This window comes from Pteropus vampyrus, unplaced genomic scaffold, assembly GCF_000151845.1.
Source record: "Pteropus vampyrus isolate Shadow unplaced genomic scaffold, Pvam_2.0 Scaffold102, whole genome shotgun sequence".
Lineage (NCBI taxonomy): Eukaryota > Metazoa > Chordata > Mammalia > Chiroptera > Pteropodidae > Pteropus > Pteropus vampyrus.
The window spans coordinates 288190-314806 of NW_011888883.1; the positions used below are offsets into that span (position 1 = coordinate 288190).

At 40.8% G+C, this 26617-nt stretch overlaps 1 protein-coding gene and 1 long non-coding RNA gene across 3 annotated transcripts in view; one reads left to right on the forward strand and one right to left on the reverse strand.

Moving 5' to 3' along the window:
* The first annotated feature begins 6 nt into the window (after positions 1-6).
* LOC105295272 lies at positions 7-1406 on the forward strand. The gene is made up of 2 exons (XR_896139.1): positions 7-83; positions 452-1406. It is a non-coding gene; the product is annotated as an uncharacterized LOC105295272 (long non-coding RNA).
* Positions 1407-9330: 7924 nt separating this feature from the next.
* Positions 9331-26617, reverse strand: part of NT5E (5'-nucleotidase ecto) — a 30083-nt gene continuing 12796 nt past the window's right edge. The window contains exons 1-7 of one of the 2 annotated variants that reach the window (XM_023533411.1): positions 20565-20676; positions 18727-18924; positions 17763-17917; positions 16560-16665; positions 15573-15722; positions 13993-14193; positions 9331-11345 (exon numbers count right to left, since the gene is read on the reverse strand). In XM_023533411.1, coding sequence (XP_023389179.1) covers positions 11182-11345; positions 13993-14193; positions 15573-15722; positions 16560-16665; positions 17763-17917; positions 18727-18924; positions 20565-20661 — 1071 coding nt within the window. In that variant the 5' untranslated portion in view covers positions 20662-20676 and the 3' untranslated portion in view covers positions 9331-11181. Of the gene's footprint in view, positions 11346-13992; positions 14194-15572; positions 15723-16559; positions 16666-17762; positions 17918-18726; positions 18925-20564; positions 20677-26617 lie in introns of those variants that run through there. The other variant, XM_023533412.1, reaches the window with a different exon arrangement.

Below are 26617 nucleotides of genomic sequence, written 5' to 3' on the forward strand. Positions count from 1 at the left end.
TTACTATTTTTTGGTCAGATGAAATAACTACTCTTCAAGGTTGTGGTATAGCAATGTCAGTTTCATAGAGTAGAAGAATCCAGGTTTGGACTATTTACCTATTAATTATAAGCTTTCATATTATGTTACTATTACATATATGTTAAAACAGTGGGATAATTACAGACATTTTATGTTCAATTTATATGGGAATCAGTACCAGGAAACCTTCGGCTCTCTTTTTAAGACTTTGTAAGGTCTGTCACTATACCTTCCCATTTTTCTCATCTCTAAAGCATAAATGTTATCTGTGGCATAGGCCACGTAATTTCTTTGGTTTGATTTTTTTTACATAATTTAAATGTATATGTCTTAGGTTAGAACTTTAATACATTAGAACTGTGGAATTGTTAGGCAATTTATAAATGAACCTATTTTGTCTTCAATTAAATAGATTTATTTTTACTTATAGGTACAAAAGGAAGTTACCTCTGTGACATCCTGGATGTAAACATTTGGATTTGGGATAGAATAACCAGTTGAAATTTCTTCTGTGTTAGTGTAATAGATACTGTTTTTTTCTTTTAACTTTTGTATATTCTTGTATATATCATGTAATTCAGTGTCTGAAATTTTGATTTTTTTTGTCTTAATAAAGACTAACATACTTGATAATGATTAAAAGTGATTGGGTTTCATAGCCTTTCATTTTACACCTGTTATTCAAATTTTATTAGAACATATATTACTTGTTATTGTCATTTTTTAAAGAGATAATTTATAATCCCCTTAGAGCAAACAGATAAGACTGATAACCTTTTTTATTGTATCACCTTGAAAATAATTATGCAAGGTCTGATTTGCTTTCTCATTTAGAATTCATACATTTTAGTAGATCTATTTTCCCGTTTTCCTTTGTTTTCTACATAGCTAACTGTGTGTCTATAAAGAAGACATCCTTTATGAGTTTTTGAGAACAAAGGACTTCTTACTCTTGCTGGGTTATTGACGGGTTATAGCCCTCAGGTGTGAAAACTGAGTATTTACAAATATTTGTGATTGTGTGGTTACAGCTACATTTTACTGAATGTATGTAATTATATTTCAAAAGCTTTTATAAGCAATTTAGTCAAGTAGATTTTTGGTTTATGTTATCAGTTGTCTCTCCAAAAGAAAAATATGGAATTAATAATATCTCTTAAAAAAAGTTAATTTAAATGATTATTTTTAAAGATTCAGTGTTTGGAATTCTACTTACAATTCCTTACCATTTTATGCTTTTCTTCTTGAAAAAAATTTGTCTTTCATGATTGAGCATTTGTGTTTGGTTATTCGTTGTACTGTTCATTCAGAATATATTTTTTGAGTTTTGGCCATGTATTAGGCACTCTAAATTGTGGGCACTCTAAATATAATTTGGAAAACTACCCATTTAGTGATTTTGTTATTTTTTCTAAGGTTTTAAAAAATGGTCATTAGGTGTTGTAAATTTTTGAAAAGGTTTTGTCAGTAGTTCTATCATATTTTTAATTACTTGAAAGTTCTAGAATATGAGTTACTGAGAATCAGTGCTGTAAAACCAAACCTCAAACATTAACTAATTTCTCAGGGATGGGTAGAAAAATCAGGCTTATTTTTCACATTTAAATCCATGGCATTTCGAACATTATTTTTTCAAATGTCATGGTGAATTGGAAAAATAAAACATTTTACAGCCCCTTTTATGACATTCTCATTATTCTCCTATAAATTGCAATATTCTGTTTATTTAGATGAGAAAAAAGTTGTTATGGGTCTGTTGGTCTCCTTGGGTGACCATTACAAAATACCATAGATTGTTGGCTTAAATAACAGAAATTTATTTTCATAGTTCTAGAGGTTGGGAAATCCAAGATCAGGGCGCCAGTAAGGTAGGTTTTATTCTGAGGCCTCTTCCTTTGTTGCAGACTCCACTTTTTCACTATGCTTATGACCTCTGTGCCAGCTGTGGGAGGAGAAAGGAAAAGAAATTTCTTTCTTTTTCTTATAAGGCTACCAATCCTGTTGGATTAGGGTCCCACCCTTATGATCGCATTTAACTTTAATTACTTCCTAATGGCCCCATTTGTACATATAGTCACATTGGAGTTTAAAGTTTCAAATTATGAATTTTAGGACATAATTCAATCCATTGTAGTTGGTAAACTCTATTTAAAGAAAATGTGATGTATAAAAATCTACACATATGAAATTAATCATATTATAAAAGGGAAAGGAACTAGATGCAGTACCTATTTGCTAGGCATTTTATATATATTATCACATTTCATTATCCATCACAGTAACCATGAGATGGTGTCATTCCTATTTTATAGGAGAGGATATTGAAGCCAGAGAGAGTGGTGAAGTTAGGGTTCAAACTTAGATCTGTCTCTCTAGTCTTCATGTTCTTGTTAGTGTTGCCCAATGGAAGGAGCTTTCATTTCCAAAAGTAGTCACTCTCTGGGTCCCTTTAAAAAGTATGTGCGACTGGTGTATTTTAAATATTTTACTTTGTACTTTCCTTTTAGTCCATTTTTTTGTGTGTCCTCTACTGCATGAGCTTCACATTTGGAAAGGTGACGGGTCCCTAAAAGATTGTTAAAGCCAGTGAAAAGAGTTTTTTTAATTTCACTATTTTTTGTTAATTCGATATTTGTGATTTATCAAATTATATTAAAGTAATATTTTACTCCAGGTAATGCATGTGGCTGTATTTCAGTAAAACCTTATTTACATAAACTAATGGTAGGCAGGATTTGGCCCTCAGGATATAATTTGCTAATCCCTGATGTAGAACAAAAGGGAGAGGGAAAAGGGATACTGTTAGAAAAATTATAATCACCTTCATATTAGGGAGTAGGGGGAGGAGGCTACCAAATGTTGTCTTTGGAGACAGGTGGCTATCCTTCATGGAGAACTTAATTGGCCTTTTGGTTTTAGAAGGGTTAGAGTAAAGAATGGTTAAACTGCTCTGCATAATGAAAAGGGTTTTTTTTTTTTTTTTAGGTAGAGAATTTCTTTTGATTATTTTCTCTGGTGGAGGTGATGCTGGAGAAAATGACTGTGGCTTTTGGATGGAGTAAGGTTGGCAGAGAGGTACAAGAGAAGGAATTATGCACAATTTATTCAGTTTATTCAACAAATGTGTATTGAACACTTACTATGTGTCAGACTGTTTTAGATGCTAGGGATATATTTGCATTTATAAGCCTACATTCACTCTGGGGAAACAGACAATAAACAAAATAAGTAAGGAAACGGCATGTTAGAAAGTAATAAGTGCTCAGAAGAAAAACTAAGAAAGGAAATAGAGTGGTATGGGTAGAGAGTTGCAATTTTAAATAGTGTGGTCTGGAACATTGAAGAAAAGATCTGAAAGAGGTGAGAAATCCGGTCATACAGATATTTAGGGGCCCATGTTCCAACTAGAGAAATAGCAAGTGTAAAGGTTTGAGTAGGAGTGTGCCTTTTTTGTAGGAAGAATAGTAAGGGGATCAATGTGGCTACAAATGGTGAGTGAGGAGAGATAATGTCAAAGAATGGGAAATCATCACAGAGGGCCTTGTAGGCCATTGTAATAACTCATTTTTACTTAGAGTGTGATGGAAAGGTTTTAAGTAGGCGAGCAACCTGATCTTGCTTGTATTGTAATAGAATTTCAGTGGTTGATGTATTGAGAATGTTGAAAATAGACTAAAATGGAGCAAAAGTAGAGACAAGGAGCTCATTTAGGAGTCTGTTGAAGTAATTCAGGTGAAATGGCAGTGATTCGAATCAGGGTAGTACTTGGGGAGTTGTCGAGAAGTTGAAGTTTTGTTTTCTTTGTTTTCCTTTTTGTTTAAGTTAGGCAGCAGGATTTACCACTGGATAGATAGCATGTAAGTTTGAGAAAAAGGGACAACCAAGGAAGTCCACAAGGTTCAGCCTGAGCAACAGGAAGGATGAAAGGTCCATTAAATGAGATGAGAAAGATTGTGACTGGCACATGTTTTGAGGAGAGATCAGGAACTCATTTTTGGACATGTAAAGTTTGAGATGCTTATTAATCATTCCAACTAGAGATGCCAAGTAGGCAGTTGTAGTTATGAATCTGGAGTTCAGGGGAGAGACGCAGGCTGGAGATATAAATTTGGGAATCACTAGCATCTAGATGCGTAAAGTAATAAAACTGGATGAGGCCACCAAGAGATTAAGTGTAAATAGAAAAGAAAAGCAGTCTAAAGACTCTGCTCTGGGACTCTCCAGTGCTTAGCAGTAAAGGAGCTGAAGAGAAACCCCCAAAGGGGCTCCATGTGATAGGTTTGGCCAGTGCTTTTTAGGAGCATTGATAGTTCAGATTGAGTTTTCTTTTTCATTGTAACTTCCTCCAGTTATGCCCACTTAGTAAAGCTTTAACACTACAACTTTATGCTAGCTACTCTTGGGAGTGAAGGGAGTACTATATCCACATTTTAGGACAATACAAAATAGAGAAAACTGGTACAGCTTGGAGAGTTGACAGTGAGGTTCCTGAACAAATTGCGGAGAGGCCTTAAGCAGCTTCCAGCAAGATGCTGGCAACTGAGACATGTTGTAAGGAATTCCCAGAAAGCCTCACAAATAGCGGTTTGCCAAGGTATTTTCTTTGGAGACTTAAGTTTTAAAAAGTGGCTCAAAAGTCTGAAAAAAAAATGGGTGAAATTTTTTATAAGGAAACATGTATTTTAGATAATTTTCTAAAGTTTGTTAAATCTTTATTAGTACTAGAATGAAAACTGCATAATTTTACCTGAGGGATTTTATACACGTCATTTATTTTTATTAACAAGTACTTTATTTTTTATTCATTCATTCATTCATTCATTCATTCATTTCCCCACCCTCCCTCCTTCCCTCTCCCCTCTGGTACATGTTACTTAATGTCTGGACTATTCTATTTAACTTCCCTCCTTCCTCACCTCCACACACATGTGTACACAGGGAAACTTTTTGACATGTTCTCCTAGTCTGGGCTAGTTTAAGCTTTTGATTTTAAGTCACAGAACTCAATTCAACTTTGCTTTAAAAAAAAAAAAGAAAAGAGAAGTAATGTATTTGTTCATGTAACCCAGCTATTGAAAGGCGGTAACGGAGTTGTGCTCAGTATGACTTATCCACACTTGAATAGTATCAGGATTCTCTATGGACACACGTCCATTTCTTGTCTTAGCTTCTGTCTTGTTCTGTCATTCTTACAGATGCCTTCATGTGGGGGAGGACAGTTACAAGCAACTATGGAATCGCAGGTGATGCAAAGTGGCAAAAACAGGAACTTGTCTCTACATCCTTGTGTATATAAAAGCTTGTAGAAGGATTCTTATTGTCTTGGCTTAGGTCACATGCCTGTCCTTAGGCCAGTAACTTAGGCCAAGACAATCAAACACTGTATTGTGAGGCCTAGATCATATATATTTTTTTGTAATTAACTGTCCTAGCAGAACTACCTGGGATAGGAGAGAGGAGGTATCTCCCAAAGAGTAGGGGCTCTTTCCAGGAGTGGAAAGAGATTCTGAATAGACAAAGATAAGCATGCATTTGTGTTTTTAGATGTCAGTTTTATCAGTCTCTTCCACTCAGCTGTGAATAGTCTATAAGTGCAGAGATGTGTCTTACTCATCCCTGATTCACCTCTGTGTACCCCAGCACCGCCTGGCACTAAGAAAGTGATCAATATAAAGAGAATCATTTGTAGAGGGTGGTGAGGTGAGTTGAGTGAAATGAACATGAAAGGTTTTAGGCAGGGCTGTGGCATGTAATCTAGGTCCCTCACCTTCTGTATGACTGTTACTAGAGTGAAAGAAGTGTTGAAGACAACAGGGCACATGCCTAGGTAAGGTGATTATGCCGACCAACCTTAGGATATGGTGACTTATGCTCAAACTCACAGATTTCTGAATCAAATCAATGTTTCAAGAGACGGAAGAAGCAGAGAGGGATGTTGGAGAGAGAGAGAAGGGGCCATTGTAGAGTTATAACTGTTGAGAATTTATAAGGGAGCACAAAGACTGATGTTGACTTTTTCCTGCTAAATAACCAAAAAACAAGATATTCTGAATGTGGCCAAAATTTTGAATAATTAAAAGAAGTTAAGTGTGTAAGAGATGCAGCTATGTGGACACTGACAGATACAATTAAGTTTTGGGTGGCAGGTAAACTGAGCACCAGAGGGATAGAGAATGGCATTACTAAGGCACTGCATACTGTTGAATTGCACCAATGCACAAAGTTATTCTGTTTTAATTTTCTGTATTGATGAAAAGTTATTCATATGGTCTTATAATAGATTAATGACCTTTTATGAATCATATGAATTTGTGTTAATTTTTATAATTTACTAATATTTCTAATAGTTATGCATTCTTTTCCCTTTGTTGGGAATTAACCTTATGGCATTAAGTTTATGGCTGGTATTTTGTGGAGATTAGCAATTGTCTCAGCTCTGGTGTTGAGTGCACTGTTGTGTCTTGATTAGTTTTGAAGGAGATGAGTAGTAATTTATTACAGTGTACAAATTTAAGTACTGCACTTTCTGTGATTTATTTTTATTTATATTTTAAATGTGAATTATACTGCCTTCCCTGTTAGCCTTGTAATGCTACTCTCGTTCACTTGCATTGTTGTGGGCTTTCCTGAGTGAGATAGGGATGGGTAGAGTTAAGCAGGGATCAGATATTCAAGGAGCTAGCAGCCTACTGATCTGTGGTGTAGTTTAAGAAGACAGTCATTACTGATGTTACATTGCTAGTTTGTTCATTGTGATTTATTCTCCAGTAGTGTCTGGGATGTCTGATTTTATACTCCCATCTTTTCTTTTCACTTTACCCAAGTGTTCAATAAGGAATAAGGCAGGGCTGCACAAAGAGAACGTGAGTAGAGTAATATCTGTGTTGTAGGTGAATGATGCTATAAGCATTTCTTGGTTATGACACAAAAGTTATGATTACAAAATTTTATACCGTGATAAGTTAAATTTTCAAGAATGCTGTTTGTATTAATGCTAATATATAAAGTTAACATATTTTGATTGTACCGGTAAAATAAAACTTATGTTTATTCTTTAAATGTATTGATTTCCTTCCTTCATCTGTAGCATGTATGTCTGAAAAAAAATCAACATCAAATTAAAAACTTCAAGCTAAATTAGAAATTTCATTAGCCATATTTATTTTTCTTTGTAAAGTAATATCAACATGTCTTAGGGGATGATTTCATTACTAATATGTTTACGAATTAATGATTTTCTTACCAAAGGAAAGTTGTAATGTTAATTTTATGGTGTTTTTGGCTTTCATAAAAATCTGGATATCACACATGTGAATGATCGGTGTTGGAGAGAAAGTTAAGAGCTCAGTATAGTTTTCCAGACAGACTTAGAAGATAGCGTTTTTGTTTTTAACATACTATTTTGCGTTTATTTGTTGTGCTTGAGAATTCTCAGAATGTTCATAGGGGCCATTTCTCAGTTTTGATTTTCCAGAATGAAACATCTTTATTTGGAGGAATTCCAAGGTAATTGGGAGAGAGAATACTGATTTTCACTACAGAAGCCGAAAGGGTGGAGTTAAATCTTCACTCAGCCTTCTGTCTTTATGAAAGACAATTTGGGCTCAGCTCCTTAGATGCTCCCTTCTGATTGGAGGCCCAAGGACAAAGGCTCTTTGGATGCAGTTGTGGTGGAGGTGAACCCAGCAGCAAGCACAAGTTGGTGTATGAAGACTGTTCCTGTGGCAGAGTTTAAGCCATTGCCTCACTTTTCTTGCTTGTTCTCCATTTTCTAGGCCAGACTTTCCATGCTCGATGATTCTGGGAACTAGCTAATATTCTTCTGATATGTTTGTGTTTATAGACCTTTTTTTTTTTTTGTAACCAGGAATCCCGATGAATAGAGTCTATAATTTCCATTGCTGCTTTGAATATTCTGGCCATCTTTGTCATGGATTAAATTGTTTTTATACCCTAACTAGCTTCTTTGTTAACTTATTTGCTAACTTCATGAATATTTCCATGAAGTATTTCATTCAGGTTCTTAGAGGTCTCAGTACTACTCAAAAGAGATTTAAGATCTCTCAATTTGTAATAAAAGTTTAAAGCTTTTCCTTTTGACTTCATTAGATTAAAAAAAAAATGGTTCCTTTTGATTTGCTGTAATTGAGCCAGATTGGCTTCTAAAATGTATCTCATTTTATCGGCACAAAAATTACATTAATTATAATTTTTTACTTGTGAAACAATTTCAGACACAGAAGCCGCTGATTGCCTTGGGGCTGCCCCAGCTCTTTATGTAGATCATGCCAGGTGACTATTGTGGGTTATTTGTGTCCTCTGGAACTATGTAGAGGTCTTGTGTTAGGACTTCAGTCCTGAACCCCAGGACCTGTGAATGTGACCTTATTTGGAAATAGAGTTTTTGCAGATGATTACAATGAAGTCATTAGAGTGAGCCTAATCCAGTATGATGACTGTGTCCTCATAAAGAGGAAATTTAGATACAGACATATGCACAAGGAAAAGAACATGTAAAAACATGGAGAGAATGCCTTCATTGAGGCAAAGAGAATGCTTGAGGCTATTAGAAGCTAGAAGAGAGACCTGCAACAGATTGTCCCTCTGGCCCTCAGAAGGAAAGAACTCTGCCAACTTGATCTCGACTTTGAGGCTCCAGAACATGACATGATAAATTTCTGCTGTTAAGCCACCCAGTTTGTGGCACTGTTATAGCAGCCCCATGAAACTAATCAGGGACATTTCCTAATTTTGGCAAGCCTAGCCACACATCCGTGGGACTCCATACTCCTTGAGGGAGCATCTTTTTCTAATGGACAGTTATGAGCAGTCTAAACTTTATTCTAAGAAACCCAGCTTCCTGTTTGTCGCAAAATGCTGAAGGCGACTCTGCCACTAAGTGGATTTAAGATGTGAGGGATCAAGGTCTATTGTGTCGTGTGTGCTTGAAGAAGATTCTTAGATTCATAACCAGTTCAGATAAATTAGTTAAAATCCCCAACACTCACTTGGACATTTTTTATTTTTAGGAGACCATGGTAGACCTCAACAGTTTCTACATTAGATTCTGTACACAAAAGCCAAAAAATTTAGTAGTCTTACTTGAAATACTTTATATAGTCTTCTTGCCTGCCTAAGAATTACATGCATTTTTCTTTTCATTTTTTGGAGGAGGAGAAGAGGGATAGGGAGAGTTATCAGGTGGCAATGGAAATGATATCAGTGATAAACTGTCACAGAGTTTTCCTTTAGTCATATGGTCTTGTGTTATAGTTATTTGCTTGAGAAAAGAAATAACTACTAAAGACAAAGTGTATATCTTCAATTTTATTGTTTGGAATCTACAGTAGCAAAGTGTTTTGAGGTAATTTCTTCAACCACTGTACAATACATGCACACATATTTAGAAAACTTACAAAAATGTTCTTTAAAAATTTTTGCTGTAATAGGATTTATCCTATTTTACTAGGCTAAGCATAAAATATAAAATATACCCTAATTGCACCTTACCCTAATTTTTCTTACAATCTTATAGACATTTGTTTATAGCTGATCTGTATATTCATAGAACTGAGGGGGTTATTTTCCTGTAACAACTTTTATACAGTTTATTAAATTTAAAAATATATTTTGTATCAAGAGTACTTAATATTTGTAAACTTTAAGAAACAAACATCCTCTGCAAACCTCTAGTTGCTGTTTGCTTACTATTATTTTAAGGTGAAGGCTCCCATTTTTGTTGGATCATTTATGCAATGCTAAGTAGGTTCACATGGTCCTACTACCACCTTAAGCAAGTGTTTGTTCTTGGGACAAAAATCTCATCAGTCTGGATATTTCCTGAGCACTCACGCAGAGGGGCTCATTCCTAGGCAGTTTTCATATCTGTACTTGAGAATGATTTAAGAGGATTGTTTGTTTGATTTGGAGGCAGAGCTGACTTCAAAGTTCTGTTGTATATCATTTTAAAAGTCAACCCTTGTGTCCCTTCTAGGTTTTCCATAACTGGGGAGGAGTGTGTGTGTGTGTGCACATGTGTGCATGCACGCACATGTGTCACGACTAGAATAAATACAGTGCTGGCACTTGCTGGTGAAGGACAGGTGCAGGTTTAGAATTATACCTCATCTTAGAAGGTTTCTCTTATGACACTTTTATGTTAGGAAGAAAGGAGGAAAGAGCATAGGGGCAGAACTGATGGAATCTCGTAAAATTATTAGCATCTTAAATACTATGTATCAGGCACTGTGCTGCTACTCTTTTAGCAAATACTTATCTAACAAATCTAAATATCCTTTAGGTCTTTCTCTTCTGTAATGTAAATCATTCCTGGGTGCCCTGTTCTTCCCTTTCTCCCTGCCCCTTGACTTGCAACCTCTGGCCTTTCCCACTGGCTGCTGCATCATTTGTTCCCTGACTTATCAAAGGCACATGGGTACAAGAGAGAATGCTACCCTGTGTTTAGTCCATTAAACTTGCTATAACAGCAGGAGCTAAAAAGGAAAAAAACAGAGACCAGAAATAAAGCAGAGACTTGTCATTCATGAGCTTGGGGCTATTGCTAGATATAAAGAGATGAGACCAACTATCATTCTGAACAGCAATTGGATATAATTGAAGGAGCACCGGACTTGCGGTCAGAAGACCTAGGTACAAGTCTTAGATCTGTCTCTTTTAATTGTATAGCCTTGAATAAGTCAACCTTTTCTGAGCTTTAGTTTCCTCATCTGTCATATGGGAAAAACAACACCTGCCTAGCCTACCAAAGTAAGTTATGGGCATCAAATAAGATAATGTGCTTAAAACTCCCTTGTAAATGATAAAGTTCTATATAAACATAAATTGTTTGCTGTATTAGAATGGTTATAAGGGAGAAAAATGATTTCTGAGGTTTAAAAATTGTTAATAAAATTTAATTAAAATTTGCATGTATAAACTAAAGATGGTTGGCCTTCCCCTCATAGAGTCCATTTTAAATTCTTTTCCTGTGTGTTCACTAAGTTATTGACCCTGAGTGATCACTTATGACCCTCTAAGCTCAGCTTCTAGGAGCCTGAGAGGATGGTCTGAACCATCGCAAAGCCAGTTCCTAAAAGGCAGGCTTAAATCTCTTGAGAAAAAAACCCAATTCCACACATTAATGGCAACATGAGTTTTTGGCTATTGGTATGAAACAATGATAATTTCCAAAAGTGAGAGAAATATTAGAGAAAAGCTTCCATGGTAACGGCTTCCTGTAGAAAACATGATCCGACCTTCAACTGCTGGATAAACTACTTTCATTTTTGAGATGTATTGAGAAACCACGTTGATATCTTGGTCACCTAGAAAAATAGAGACATTATTTTACAGAACAAGTACCAGTTAACAGTAAGAGGGGGAAAACCAATGTATTTCTCTAAAGTCCTTTGTAATTATAAGAGTGAAGATATTCCATTCGTAAGCAGAGACACAGTGTCACAGAAGAGAAGAACAGTGGTGATCAGAAGTGTAAAGAATTGGTTGCTTTTTCATGTTCCAGGTGTGAAATGTGCCTGTTATTTGATATTGGATAATTGGAGGAACAGAGTCATCTCAGCTGTGGGATGACTCAGAAAGAGGTTGTTGACATTATTGCCTTTACACCATTCCAGAGCAGAGGCAAGAGGGAACTGAGTCAAGAGCAATTAGTTGAGACATAAAAGTGGCTTTCTTTTGCTTGCCTGCTTCAGAATCATTTTCACATAATTGCTGGAGAGAGAGTAGAAACTTCATTTCCAAAAGAGAGGAGAGCTGATAAATACTAGTTGCTTGTAACTACAACAAACCCATAGAGACCCTACAATTTTATTTTTAAAACACCATTCTATAAATCATATATCTGATAAGGGGTTAATAGTCAATATATAAAAAACTCATATAACTTAATAGAAAAAAAATCCAATTAAAAATGGGCAGAGGATCTGAACAGACATTTTTCTTAAGAAGACATACAGATGGCCAACAGACACAAGAAAAGATGCTCAAAATCACTAATCCTCAGGGAAATGCAAATAAAACCACAATGAGATATCACCTCACACCTGTCACAATGGCTGTCATCAAAAAGACAAGAAATAACAAGTGTCGGTGAGGATGCTGGTGGGAAAATAAATTGGAGCCACCATGGAAAACTATAGAGTTTCCTCAAAAAATTAAAAAAAATTTTACATATAATCTAGCAATTCTACTTCTGATATTTATTCAAAGAAAATGAAAACACTAATTTGAAAAATAAGCATCTCCATGTACATTGAAGCATTCAGTAGCTAAGATAAGGAAGCAACCTAAGTGTCCATCAATGGATGAATGGATAAAGAAATTGTGAAATGTCTATATATGTATATATGTAGATATATATACACACACATAGGAATACTATTTAGCTATAAAAAAAATGAAATCTTGCCATTTGGGACAATACAGATGTATCTCGAAGGCATTATGCTAAGTGAAATAAGTCAAAGAAGACAAATGCTGTACGATTTCACTTATATGTGGAATTCAACAACTACAAAACCAACCTAATAGATACACAGAACAGACTGGTGGTTACCAGAGGCAGGGGGTGGTGAAGGGTGGGAAAAATAGGTGAAGGGGATCAAAAGGTACAAACTTGTGGTTATAAAGAAGTCTTGGGGGGTGTAATGTACAGCCTGGTGACTATAGTTCATACTGTATTGTATATCTGCAATTTGCTAGGAAGATTTTAAAAGTTCTCATCACAAGAAAAATATATATATTTTTTGTAACGGGTGATGCATGTTAACTAGACTTGTGCTCGCTTCACAATGTACACAAATACTGAATCATGCTGTACACGTGAAACTAATGTTATGTCAATTATATTAACAAAAAACCCTTATCACTTGAATACTTAGGAACTCCGCAGTGGTCCCTCACCCCCGGGTATACTTTAGAATCACTAGAAGAGACCTACCCCAACCCAATTAGAATCTCTTAAAAGTTGGGCCCAAGGTATTGGTATTTAAAGTGTTCCCCTAGTGATTCTAATTATAGCCAGGGTAGAGAACCCATACGGCCAAGGCTTCCTCTCCTTTCTGTGTGAGTTCCTTCTCTCCAACACCCATCTGTCCGGGATTGGGTGTTGCATAGCCATCAGCCTCTTTGGACAACTTTTTAAGCCTGCCCTTCCATTTCCTATCATGGAATGGAAAGAATAAGCCAGTGCCCTTTGCCTTGGCTCTGCTCTCTATCCTCCTTGGAAAAAACAGCTAAAATGACAGGTCTGGCTGAGAAGGAAGCTGGCAGAGATCTATCTTGGTGATTCAGAGAAGCTGTGCGTAAGTCTTGTAAGCACACTGGTTTCTGCCCTACAGAAAAGGAAGGGGTAGCGTGTTCTGTCAATGGACTTTATTAACATGAAGTGGTTCTCAAATGGATTTTTAAAAATGAGACTGGGTGTATGACCCTCATTGCTGCCAAAAATATTGACTGGTGTCAAGTGTGGTTCCTCTGACTTGCTCCACCAACCCAGTGTGCTGAAAGCAGGAGGCATACCTCATCCACTCCTTGACCTAGTCACACTAAGAGCTTCTTTAAGAAAGTTTAGATAATTTAATATGATGGCTTTCCACGTCCAACCTAAAGTTCTAGAGGTGCTTTTTTCCTATAAGTGCAAAGCTCATCTATATTTCACAATTTAAATAGCTGTTTATATGTACTTAACAGAGTTTTAAAACATTTTTGATTTAAAAATGTTTTTCCCTGGGCTTGGATAGATGGGTACGTGTGCTGCAGAGAGACAGGGCACATATTCCCCCAACACCAAGCTGCTGTTTTCCAACAAAGAGAGAGTCGGCCCCCTGGGGCCAGGCTCTGGTTTTGGCTTCGCCCTCCTGGCATCATGAGTAACTTGACTCCCTTCTTCGGATCAATTTTGTTGTTCTTGAGTATCTTTGGGATATGGAGAGGAAGAGACACTGTGCTTACCTGAGTCATGTTGTAACACTTCGTCTTTTATCATCTGGTATCCATCTCCACCACTGGCAAGGAAGCTCGGGAGGACCACTTTATATACCTCATCCATTTTGAGAGGCTCGTAACTGGGCACTCGACACCGGGTGCAAAGAACATCTAACGTGACCACTCTGTCCCCAGGTTTTTGGGAAAGATCATACACCACGTGAATTCCTAGAAAAGAAATGAGTCTGTATGTTTTCACTGGATCCAAAGGGAAATTTCTGTTTTCTAAGAAAGGGATTTGGGCTCAAACCTGGAATTGGGGCACTGGGCTTGGTTTTCATTTAGTTCGAGCTTGGAGGGTGAGGTGACATTGCAGCTACCCTTTCTTGGTTAGGTTTATTCTTGAGTCCTGGGAGGTCTAAGGACCACTGGGAGGAAACAGGCTCTGGCCCAGAATGGGCAAGGGGCGACTGCAGGGAGAAACCACATGTTTTGAAAATCCTGAATGAACTGGTCCAGCAACTTGGTTCAGAGGCTTTGGAAGGTGAGAAATAGATGAGAGGTGCAGAACATTTGTTAAAATTTCAAAGAAGACTAACTACTATGGTAATAATTGGGACGTGCATGTTTTTCGCAAAATATACAACTACCCAGCACTGTGCCAGAGCATCGAAACCCTGCTGTTCTCTCCACTCTCTCCTAGAAAAATGCAGAATGTTTGGGTTACCCCACAGGCAGCAGGCAAGGGCCCTACCACCTTCTGGAGCCCCTCAATCCCAACAGTGGGGTGTTCTACAGAGGGAGGACTTAACAAAACAATCATACCCATCGAGTGGAGCCCACCATCAACAGTCAAAAAAATGAGGCCAGAATACGGTTTGAAAGTCAAATAAGAATATTAATTTAAATTTTAGCTCATTGGACTGGAATTAGTTATTGACAAAAGCATTTCAGAAGTCTTTGGTAATCTGGGGAGCATTTATTTTTATTCAGTTTTCACTAGGACCCATGAAATGAGCAGGACAGGTTTTCTCAGGGCACTCAGAGACATTGAAGACTTGTCCCAGGTCACAGTGGAACCAGAATCAGGTGTTCCAATGTGTCTATGCAGCAGGCTGCCCCTTCCAGAAATCATCCGTGTTAATACTGATTAGATATGTCCAAATCAGGCGTGGCAAATATTACTACTCATTGCCAGGGCCTTGGGGCTTTGACTCTGACCTAATTTCAGTGGTCTGGGAGTCCACAGCCATTAAAACAGAAGCCCCCAACCTTTTTGACACCAGAGACTGGTACTTCTGTGAGAATCTAGTGCCTGATGATCTGAGGTGGAGCTGAGACGGTGATGCTGGTGCCGGGGAGCGGCTGCAAATACAGGTGAAGCTTACCTTGCTTGCTCACTGCTCACCTCCTGCTGTGCAGCCTGGTTCCTAACAAGCCACAGACCGGTACCAGTCCACGGCCCGGATTTGGGGACCCCTGCATTAAAAGACTATGCACTGGTGTTGGATCGTGAAAAACCCAAACAAATCTGGCCACAGGTTCTGGGGAAGGGGGAGCTAAGCCAACCAGCAGGAAAGTCCACCTCCCCTGGGAGAGTTACTTACCGCCCACCTGCAGGAACTCTCCGGTGGACTGGCCGTGGCGGTGCACACTGTGCTCAAAGGCCTTCTTCAGGGTGGAACCTTTTAATTGGACCAGGTCAAAGGTACCTCCAAAAGGTAACACAGCAGCTAGGTTCTCCCAGGTGATAGTGCCTGAGTGTAGTCACCGAAGAGGCAAGAAGGAAAACAGCATGATGACAAGCTTACCCCAAGACCAGTTTCCTTTAGAATTGACGGAGGAGCTGAAGGAGACATGGGGCCGTGGAGGGCTATTAGGACAGAATCAGCCATGTCTAAGTGGTTCCTGACATGTAGGGAGGAAACAGATTCAATATGTCTCTGGCTATGTCCTCCACCACTGAACAAGATGGTGAGAGCTTATAAATGGCTGTGGCTCCAAAGTCACCTGTGGCCTGCCCTGGATCTCCTGGTTTGAGGCTGGATGTTCAGTGGTGTTAAGGATTGCCTAGTTCCTCCAGACAGTCAGTTTGTCCCTGCTGCCTGTCCCTGAGACGAGCTTGGGGCTTACACGGAGACTGACTGGTCTTGACAATATTTCAGTGAAGACTGCAAGAGCATCTGGAGTATCTGTCTACTTGGTTTATTTCACCATATGATATAATCCTGGATTATCTGTAAATGCACGAAAAATTTAATCCAGTGGTACATTATCCAGCACAGAAGACAAGTTTGCCTTTCTTTTTCCAAATATCCAGGTGAAGGCTGTGAATATTTTGCATATGTCAGCAGCAATTCCTATTTAGCTTTGTGAGTCAGAAGTTTAGCTCAAGCTTGGGTTCCACTAACCCTAGCCTGCTGCCTCCATGTGTGTATGCGTACTAAGAACACACAAGTGTGTGTGTGCCCTTTGGGCTAGGCACTGACTTGAGTGGCAGTTAACCCAAACTGTGGTACATGGCTGGTGGCCGAGATCAGCTGAGCTGTCCATGGGCGTGGTCAGAGAGAACATGCTGAGCCTGGGGAGCATACCATTGTTCCGCTCGTCAATGGGTGACCGAATGCCACCTCCATTTAAAATGCACATGGACACGTGGTTCCAGGACGTTTCATCCAAGTGTCTAAGGTTGTTGTTAATCTGCAACAGTAGCAGGAATTTACATTAGTCATTCTGGGTCTTCTTCCTTAGAGTCAGTTCCAGAAATCTGGTTAGTGCTACTGAGGAAATAAAGCCGCTTCTTCACTGCTCCTGTGTTTCCAGAGATTTCTCAAGTACAGTTAGAACTAGTTTTATGCTCCGAGAAGAAAAATAAGATATTATGACCAGTCCTGTGTCAGACTCTGAAAAGCAAGTAGCTTTGAGCCCCCTCTCTTAAGACTCCCGTACTCCCAGGCCAGTGGGCCTTAGTGAAAAAAAATTGTGCAAAAACAAGTTTTCTTACACCTGCCCCAGTCTCTTAACAGGTAAACGCTGCTTTTAGCCTGGGGTGTTCCCTTCGAGACTCTTTGCTAAACATCCACGTACTGGCTTCTCTTTAACTACTTCTCTTGCAGCATTGGTCTTACCTTGGAAAGCGTAAATGTTGTCATTTTACTTGGCAGACACTTGCTGAGTGTGGCTGTGTCCCAGGCACTGTGCAGAGCACAAAGAAACGGCCCCCTGGGTGTGGGCTTTGAGCTGACCTAGGAGATCTTGGCTTAGCATCCCCCAGGGGGCTGCCATGCCAATCTGTCTGCAGACAGGTGAACAGAAGGCTGCTTTTCATGGGTGACTTATTATAAATATGTGTTGCCATTCTCTACTTGTGAAGGAGGTTTCAGTCACACTAGGCCTGGTTCTCTGGAGCCAATAAGACAGACCAGTGAAACACGATCTGGCCAAGTTAGTCCCAAGCAGATGTGTTTTATCTACTATGTCTGCATCTTTAGCGTAGTACAGTTCATGTATTCTGACCATCTTGCAAAAGGAAAGCAACATCCAAATTTCAGACATCCAGAAATGAACACCTTAAAATAAATGCTTCAGTTCTTGCAAATCATTAAAGCAATGGTCAGCGCCGGTCTAGTTCACGTTCCTTCCAAAGGTGCTCAGTGGGAAGAGCTTTAGTCTAGGCACTCAGTTTTTAAAAAATGTTCAATGCTGTAACTATCAGGTTGTCCCTCCTTGCATCTTTCCTCTCTTCTCCCTCTCCTCCCTCCCTAGGACTAGGCCCTGCATTCCTGGGGACCACTCACCATAGCATCACAAATCAGGTTGCCCATGTTGCATTCTTTAAAGCGGCATGTTTGAGTGGAGCCATCCAGATAGACAATCGTCTTCCCTAATTCCTGGGAAGAATAATTATCTAATTTTACCCGCCATTTGTTAATGTCTGCTTTTATATTTGGATCTGGAAGCAAAAAAAAAAAAAAAAAAATCAGCCTGCAGTTAAAGCACATTGCACATTGGCCTAAATGTTAGAGAAGGAATCACACGCCATTTCGTCTACCTGTTGTGAGTATACATTTCTTTACCATATTTATGTACATTTTGGTTTTGACTGTGAAATTTCCTTAGGAACCGCCATTCTGTTTTCTGGTAATAAGACTTGGAATAGACCTTAAAGTCATGCTGAGTATTCGAACATCAACTCATCACATCTGTCTGAGTACCTGTTGGCCCGCCTGGGATAGCATTAGTGGTGGTGGTGGGCGATGAAAGGCCCAAGGTCAAGTACAAAGGACCTATTGAGGTTCTCCTGTCCATGTGGTCCCGGCCCCTCACTGCTCGTCCATCCCTGATTTGATTGTGGCAAAGCAGTAAATGGCAGGGGAGAAAGCAGCATAGAAGTGTATTTATAATTTGAATCCTTTTGCTTCCATAATCAGCTCTCCTCTGGACATGAGCTGAGAATGGCTTTCTCATGCCAGGGTAAAGCTTGAAAAGGTACAAGAAGCAGTGACACAGTGTCTGATGCTGAGAGGACCTGAAGAAGCAAATGGAGATTTTTTGGCATTTGGGTGTATTTTAAGTCTTATACACGAAAGGATAAAGGGAGAAGCTCAATTCTTCAAAAGTATTATAGTCTTGTCCCAAAACTAACAAAACAAACAAACAAACAAACAAAAAACAAAGAAAGAAAGAAAAGAGAAAAAGAGAAAGAGAAATCCAACCATCTAATTTTTGAATTAGTGGAACATTGCCATGAATTTCAGGTACCTTCAGGAATGCTGCTGTTGAGAAGAATGGGATTTCCATGTGAAGTGATAACGTTTCCTTTTTCATCAAACTCAACCTTCAGATAGCCTAGGTATTTGCCGAAAGCATAGGCCTGGACCACAGGAACCTTCCGTCCATCATCGGAGGTGACTATGAATGGGTACTTCCCAACTGGCACCTCTTTGGAAGGTGGATTGCCTAAAATGAAAGAGCCAAAGTGGACCAAGTCAGCACTTGTAAGGCTGGCCGCAGGCCAGCAGGCCACTGGCCAGATGACAGTGAATTCTGAATTGATGACTTGCCAGCTGCAGCTCTATACAGCTAGTCTTTCAGGGCCCAGCTTGGGCATCTGCCTTTTTGGCACTTGAATCCTTCCATTCTCAACTCAGCAGGCATTTGTTAAGCTCGTTCTGAATCCAGGGCACTGTGCCTGGTGCTGTGGGGGACACGAAGGTACAATGCTGCTAAGATGACCCTACCCCCATCCTGCCCCTGGCTCCGTTCTCACTAGCCAGATGGATAGCCATTTCACTTCACTGTACTTCAGTTTCCTCACCTGTAAAGTGGGTGAAATAACAATTCCTACTTCACAGGGCAGCTGAGGATTACATGTCTAAACTCCCTAACATAGTGCCTGGCCCGTGGCAGATACTCAGTAAATGAATGTTTCTTTCTCTGCAAAGGTGATGACAACCTCTGGAAACCCTGGGCACACATTCCAGCACTTAGAATCTTTAATGGAAGATGAATGGACACGACAAAAGGCTGTCTTCAGGTTTTGCTGCTAAATACTGTGTCCCCTCAGGTGCCTTTTGGAAGAGCCACATTCACCCTGGTGGCCGACTGGCATGCACACTACCCACTCCGGCCAGATCTCACACCGGCCCCGTCTGCTGACTTCCGTCTCAAAGGGAACTCCTGGGGAAAAGTGTGGGAGCCACTCGTGACCAAGAGGCTGGGAGGCCCACCCCACCGCTGCCTCCTGGACATGGGCCTGCATGAGGGTGGTGAGTTCCGCCACACGGGAGAAGCCACATGGGCTCTGGCCTCTAGTCGCCTGGCATGTTTCAGTTCTGTAACTGCACCCGTCCTTCAGGCATGCCGTAGTTCGTATCTTATCTCCACAGAGACCTATTTTGGGCTGTTACGAATCAGAGACCGTGGGCAGATATCCTTGACCTATGCTACTGTTCCTATCACCTCCCTCACCACGGTCATGAGCAGTTGTTCCAATCAGATGTTTACAGAGAGCACATGTTGGTTCCTCACGTGGACCAGTTAGTTAGGAGAGCCGGACAAGAGCCAGGCCTTGGGCTATATCTCATTTAATTCTCCAAGCATCCCACGAGGCAGGTCTTGTTACCATCCTCACTTTATAGACTAGAAGATTGATTGTCACAGGCAACGTGCCCTAGGACACACAGCTGGTATGTGAAGGAGAGTGGATTAAAAAGCAGGGCTGTGAGGCACTGGAGCTTATGTCCTCTCCACTACCTAACACAGCCTACAAAGTGCTATTCTCACAGAGCCTGCAAGGGCTGGTTGCCAAAGGCCCTTTACCAAGTCAGATGCAAGCCCAGGGCAGCACCTTTGCGCCCCACACTGTTTCTGGGCTTCTCTTTACAACTAAGATAAGCTGCAGTGAATGTTATGAAAAATTCACCCTGCTCTGCTTCTGTGCCAAGAGCAGCCCCCTTCCAGCTCAATAACCACAGAGCAGAAGTGTTGCAATACCAGAATTTCACAAACAGGAAGTAGCTGTTGCCAACCTTAATTTCCTTATTTTCTTGCTCCCTCTAGAAAAAAAGAAAAAGTCTTGTAAATTTTTTCAAAAGCACCTGATTTGAGATGCAGTGCAGGCCTTGTCCCATCTCTGTTTGCAGTGTACAGCCTCATAGGCAACAAGCAGAGTTGGCTAGGGCGGTCGTAGATCATCTATCTGATGCACTGCAGAGGATCAGGGAAAGTTTAACATTCTCATCATCATTCCATTTTTAGCTGGTCTTCCTCTGGGCAAGCCCGAGCGTGGTCTTTACTTCAGGGAACCAGGGGCTGTGGCAGCCCCTTCCAACGTTCTCAGCTGGGGTTCTTACAGAAGGTGGTTCTCTGAGCCCTGAGAAGCTGAGGAGATGCAGTTCCCAATATACCCACAAGGTGGCGCAAAACGCACACCCAGGAAGAAATAACGCTAAATCGATTTCAGAAAGGAAGCCTGGCAGTTTCCTGGAGATCCACGAGAAGCACAAGGCTGACTTTTTTTTCAGCCAGCATTCTTCTGTCTTCCCTAGACATAGCTGAACTTAAACAGAATGTAAAAGTTAGGAATCTGACGATCGGCTGAATGCCTCATCAGATCAGCACGTACTTACAAATAGGAGCTACAAATCCCAGTGCCCGTCTGACAAAGAACATTCTCCAGTTCTGAAAGGCCTTTATGTTCCTGTGTGAGAATACAAGACTTGTCATCTGCATTTTAAGAGGACTTAATCAAGAACCAGGAGGACACGTCTCATGTGGATGAGGCAATAGCTAGTTTGGCTAATCCCTGCCTCCTCCACAGCTAAGCCCTCTCTGCTCTCCCTCAACTTGGCAGCCCCAGAAAACGACTAGCAGAGGAAACAATCTAAGGCTTCACATTTTCCACACCATTCTATTCTGCCAAAGATGCTCACACCCAAAATATTCTCTCTACACAGAGCCAAACATCTGTCTCTAGAAACCTGACTTGTCATCTTGGCAGGAGAGAAATTATTCCCTCTCTTCCAGCCATCTAGAAAATAGTCTGGGAAGCATATCTGGGGAGGCCGAGGAGTTGGTAAATGGGGCATTTCCTAGCACAGTGTGGGTGCCAAGGGGAACCTTGAGGGGCCCTACCCTGGGAATCCTGGCCAGAGCAGCCTGGGCAAATGCCTTCCTCGTGGCCGGAAGGGGCTGAGAGGGTGGAGCATGTGGTGACAGGGGGCAGGCCTTTGACATGGTTTTCAATGGACTGAATGAGTTGTACTGTGTTGTAAGACAGTCCATGCTATGATTTTAATGTCTATGGGAACCAGTTTACTAACTTCCAAACTCCCTATATGGGACTAGATACAAATCATTGGTAATTGATTGGCATATTTCACATCATTACTTCAAAAGGACTTGAGGCTCTCTTTTAAATTACTTGGAAGTGCTTGCTTCCACCAGACTGTTTTAAACTGTCTACTTCTCTATATCTCTTCAGGCAAGCCACAGTTTTGGTCACCGTTATCTTGTGCCTGGGCTACTGTGACAGCCTCCTAACTGGTCTCTGTACATCTCTTCTTCCCCTCTTTCTAATCCAGTCTTCACGCAACAGTCTGAGTGATCTTTCTAAAACATAAATATGATCATGTCTCGGAAGCTAAGCAGGGTCGGGCCTGGTTAGTACTTGGATGGGAGACCATCTAGGAAGACCAGGTGCTGTAGGCGTAAAAAATAAAAAATAAGGGATTGTAAGCTGACAAGCTCCTTGCAACCTGTGAGGTCAATCAAGGGTTGCCTTGCCTAAAAAAAACAATAATAAAATAAAACAAACAAACAAACAAATAAATAAATATGATCATGTGCTTCCCAGTTTAAAATATTTCTTACTGGCCTTAGGTAAAACACAATTTTTGACATGAATATCATAAACTACCACACCTACACGATGTGGCCCTTTCTTACCTTGCCAGCTTCCTCTAGACCATCCGACCAGCACTTCAACAATCTTAGCTCTGCCCATTCCTAGGCCACACCCACCTCCATAGCTTTGGAATAGGGAGTAAGACCTGGAGCCCGAGGTCTACATGTGAATTACATCATTTCGCTTCAGTTTATTCATCATGAAAATAATACCTGCCTTACAGGGTTGTTGGGAAGATTAAAGAAGTTAACGCAATAAAGTGAAGCCTGACTCAGATAGATGCTCAAAAGATTAGAAATAATCATATACCATGTTAACTCCGGGACATCTTTCTGATCTTAGCCTAAATGTCAGTTCCTCAGGAGAACACTCTCTAGGGAGCCCCCAGACTTGGTCGAGTCCTCCTATACATGTTCTTACAACATCATAGCATGCTTTGTAATTATATATAGCTTGGCTTCAAAAGGAGTCACCCAAAGATGGGCCTCTGTGGTATGTGGCTTATTGAGCTAAAGGCAACTGAGACACTCTGGGCTCAAGAGAAACTTCTGCCCCCCAGACCCCACTACCTAGGGGAGTTTGAATTAGGGACTTGCCTATAATAAGAGATTATCAGAGATACCCTTTTATTAACCCATCTACAGGGCAGAGCAAACTTCTAATTACTCAACATCTGCTCATCTTACTATCCTGAGAATGACCTCCTCCAGAAGGTGCCTTACCTCGTCTTCAGCTCAGAATGTCATAATGCCTCGTTTCCTCATTCTGTCTCTGAATCTCTCGTTTATGTAGGTCAAGATGTTAATTAAATTTGGTTATTTTCTCTTGTTAATCTGCCTCATGTAGATTTAACAATTAGACCAGCTGAAAGAACTTTGAAGGGGAGAGGAAAGTTTCTTCTTCCCCACAATATAATATAATTGATTTATTTGCATGCTTTAAGAAGAATCTGATCAGGGTCAATGTGGAGGAGAGACTATTCCATGTCGAGACCTCTGCCAAACCAACCGGCTAGATCAGGCCAGAACAGAGATTACTTCCCCAAAATCCCCTCAAAGACTGTCTGATTCACCCCTCCACCACGCCCCAGGCTTGCAGGTTCCTGGCACAAGCTGTCACCCTGCCTCAGGCAATTATGCAGGGCACCTTCCCCTTAGCTGGGGCAGTCATGCCCCAGGACCCTTATCCATCCTGTCTTGTCCTATATAATCCTTTAGCACCTGCCACACTGCACAATGATGATATCCACCATCATTTTGCCACTGCCCAAGACAAGCGTCATATTAAGTTCTCTTAATAAACTCTTGATAAATGATAGAGTTGTTGACCTCTTTCTTGGTCTCTCAGCCCCAGGGAATTTTACATAACAGTCAATATCCCTTTCAAGACAATAAGTTCAATGAGTGCAAGGACTGCTGTGTCTCTGGAGTTTGCCTAGCACGTAGTAGGTGCTCAATAAATGTTGATTGGATGACTTAAGCTTAAGTAGTTTCACCAATACTTTTCCACAGATCAGACAAGATTTGTATGCTTTCCCTGTAGTGGAATCTATTTTCAGAAGGGAGCATTGCTCCCCTCAATTCAATTTCCTCAACTAATGAGCTCTGTGGGGATCCTAAATTGGAACCAGAGCTGGGAGTCAAGAAAATGGGTTTTGGTGCTAGCTCAGTTTCAATCTGCTTTCACGATCTTGGGAGAGACATGGAGCTCCTGGTGCCTAAATTTATTTCCTAAATTTGTAAAATAAGAGATTTAATTAGTGGTTTAGACCAAAAGTGGTTAAACATTTTTTTTGTAAGCTATGAACTTGTTTTGCATACAGGAAATTGTGTGGCAATGCCAGACATACAACAGGTTGTGGAGGGGGCGGTGGTGCTGGGGCCAGAGTCCAGCTTTAGGCTCCTGGCCACGGGTGCTCTTCAGGACACAGCATGAAGACTGCTGACGGAGATGCCTTCTGCGCCCAGCCAGTCAGGCCAGCTGCCATGTCCCTTGCCTCTCGTACAGGAGCAGCTCCAGGTGTCCAGGCTCTCTCCCATCTTCCCGGCATAGACAAGAGGTGGTTGGCAACCAGAGGGGTTAGTCATGGTCTCCCTGGCCATCTCTGTACCCAACTATGATGCACCTTCCGTTATGTCCCCTTCAGGGAACTCAAGAGGCCATGTAATACTCTCCATATTGGGACTGTGTCCCTCCGTTTTACACATGCTTCGAGTTACTGATCAAATTCTTGCTCTTGGACATTCAGTGATGACTGGGAGGTCTAAAGGAGATTATGCATCTTCGAGTAGTACCCAGGGCGGATGGTCTAGGTGAAGCTGGCCTGAAATCCAATTCAGGCTATCTGCTGTACACAGTACTGACTGGCTGGGGCAAGTCAGGGGAGAAAGCAGGGTGCCAATGGGCAGTCATGCATCACTCACTCACTTAGCAGATATTTACAGAGCTCCAACAAGTGCCCTGTGTTTTGGATCTCGCTGCTCTGAGGAGCCAGGCCTAAGGTCTTTGCTTCATCTTTATGGGGCTGGGAGAGGCTGCTCAATGACAACAGAGCAGGGAAGGAGTGACACACCCAGCTGCGCGTCACCCTCTTCTCTCCCGTAGGATGTAGCCGTCCCCATGGTTTAGTAATCCCTCTGGATACCAGACTTCCCATTCACTTTTTACATTACAGAATGGAGTTTTATCTAACAAACGAAAAAAATGAAAACAAAAATCATAACACAACCATCCTCTGGTTCCATCACTATGGCCTGTTAAATTGCAGAGTCCAAAGAAATGGGATGGAGAGAGACTGATTTTCATCTTAACATGTAGTTCCATTCGCTAAGTGTTCTTTTCAGAAGGAATACCTAATTTCTTGAGATTAAAAAGGATGTACACGTGACCATAGAGTCATGTAAACCTAACGTATTTTTTAGGAGAAACCAGCATGCAGCTGGAGAAGGCATTCCCAGGGTGGTCTCATCCAGCGGTCCAGTGGGAAATGCTGTGTGTTTGTATTCAGCTGATTCCCACAAATCACTCCTTTTCATCACGCTGGTGAGCAATGGAGCATGCAGGACACAATTCAAATAAGCTTATCGAAGAGAACCTGGAGATCGTCTGTTGTGGAAGGCCAAAGCCCTGCTTCCAAATCCTGGCAGTATTTAGGAATTCCCTTACGGAGGAGCACGGATTCACAGTCTTATGTGTTTCCTGGTCTGGGGAAAATTTATACACTGAGAACTAGAGCACTGTGGGAGACTATCCGGGCTGCTTGAGAGGAAGCATTGCATGCCTGGATTCTTATCTTTGCAATATAACGAGATACATCTGATCATTTCTGTATTTAGGCCAGATTCTCAAAGTGAGTGTGTATCTTTTTGCAAATTTAATAAAAATATTTAAAATAGTTCGAGTTGTTAACCAGATTAGTCCTGCGTCGGCAGACCAAAATGTGACCACGTTTCTATGCCCAGCTCGAGCTACCTGACCTGACTCGAGACTTCCTGTCGCTCCACTGAAGGAAAGTGGCTGTGCTTTAACCAATGAGCAAACGCCCGATGTGACTTCCTCGTCCCCATCCTCACTTTGGTTCACAAAACGCTGTTCTTACACAGTTCTTCGGAGGGAGGCCCTTTCTATCTGCTAGATAGGATGCCGCTCAATTCAGGAATCGCTGAATAAAAAAAAAGCCTACTAGAGCAGTAAATTGTCTGTGGAAAACTTTTCTTTTAATAAAGTTTAGGATTAAGAGTTAAATTTGTAAGGTTTAGAGAGGTTAAAATTTTTTTTTAAAGTAAAGCAAGCATAATAGAAGATTTGGCAAATGGAGAGGAAAAAGTTATTTGTCTCACTACGCTATGTCAATGACCAAAATAATTTCAGTGAATTAAAAAAATGTGTATATATATGTATGGATAGCAATGGGGCTGGAGAGAAATGGGTGGCAGAATCCATTTTAGGGAGAAACCACTTTGTTTAGTAAAACACCTGGGGGAGGACAAGGGTCCTGGTGTCTCCGTTCCTTTGCGTTTCCCCAAAGTGAGGGGAGGCAGGCCTGTCTGGGCACACAGGCTCCCAGACAAGGCCCAGGCTGGGTGGTGGGGGTGGTGGTGCTGGCAGAGGGTGCTTAATCATTTGCATAAAAGTAGCGGGAGAACGTTTTAGTTTTGTGTAGCTTCGGAGTAAAGAAAAGAACAGGACGAGGGGAGACAGGCGGGACTGGGAGGAATGGGCCGAGGAAGAACAGCAAACCAGTGC